This window comes from Trichinella spiralis, assembly GCF_000181795.1.
Source record: "Trichinella spiralis strain ISS 195 chromosome Unknown Scfld3886, whole genome shotgun sequence".
Classification (NCBI taxonomy): Eukaryota; Metazoa; Nematoda; class Enoplea; order Trichinellida; family Trichinellidae; genus Trichinella; species Trichinella spiralis.
Window position 1 is genome coordinate 1 of NW_003530825.1, and position 405 is coordinate 405.

A 405-nucleotide genomic window follows, 5' to 3' on the forward strand; every position below is an offset into this window, starting at 1 on the left:
TCGAGATGGAGTATCCGAAGGTCAATTTATGCAGGTGAAATTGTGTTGTATCATTAATTGAAGCAAAGTAAAAATTTATTTTTTTAAAAAGGTTTTGGAAGAAGAACTGCCTGCTCTTCGTAGGGCTTGCAAATCATTTGCAACAAATTACCGGCCGTTGATAACGTTTATTGTGGTTCAAAAGCGACATCATGCTCGATTTTTTTGTTGTGATGAAGCTGCAGCACGAGGACGCGGGAAAAACATCCCTGCTGGTACTGTTATCGATAGAGTAGTGACATCTCCTGATGAATATGATTTCTTTTTGTGCAGTCATCATGGAATTCAAGTATGACTTTATGAAATGTTTTGAATCTTTATTATTAATATTATTTGAATTGCAGGGAACTAGTAGACCGACGCGAT

General features: G+C 36.8%; 1 protein-coding gene across 1 annotated transcript; it reads left to right on the top strand.

Annotated features, from left to right (window-relative positions):
* On the top strand, positions 1 to 405 carry Tsp_14323 (eukaryotic translation initiation factor 2C 2; the record flags this gene model as incomplete). Its single annotated transcript, XM_003367669.1, has 3 exons — positions 1 to 34; positions 92 to 328; positions 384 to 405. Coding segments are annotated over 3 exons (293 nt in total), but the record flags the coding sequence as incomplete, so codon positions are not given.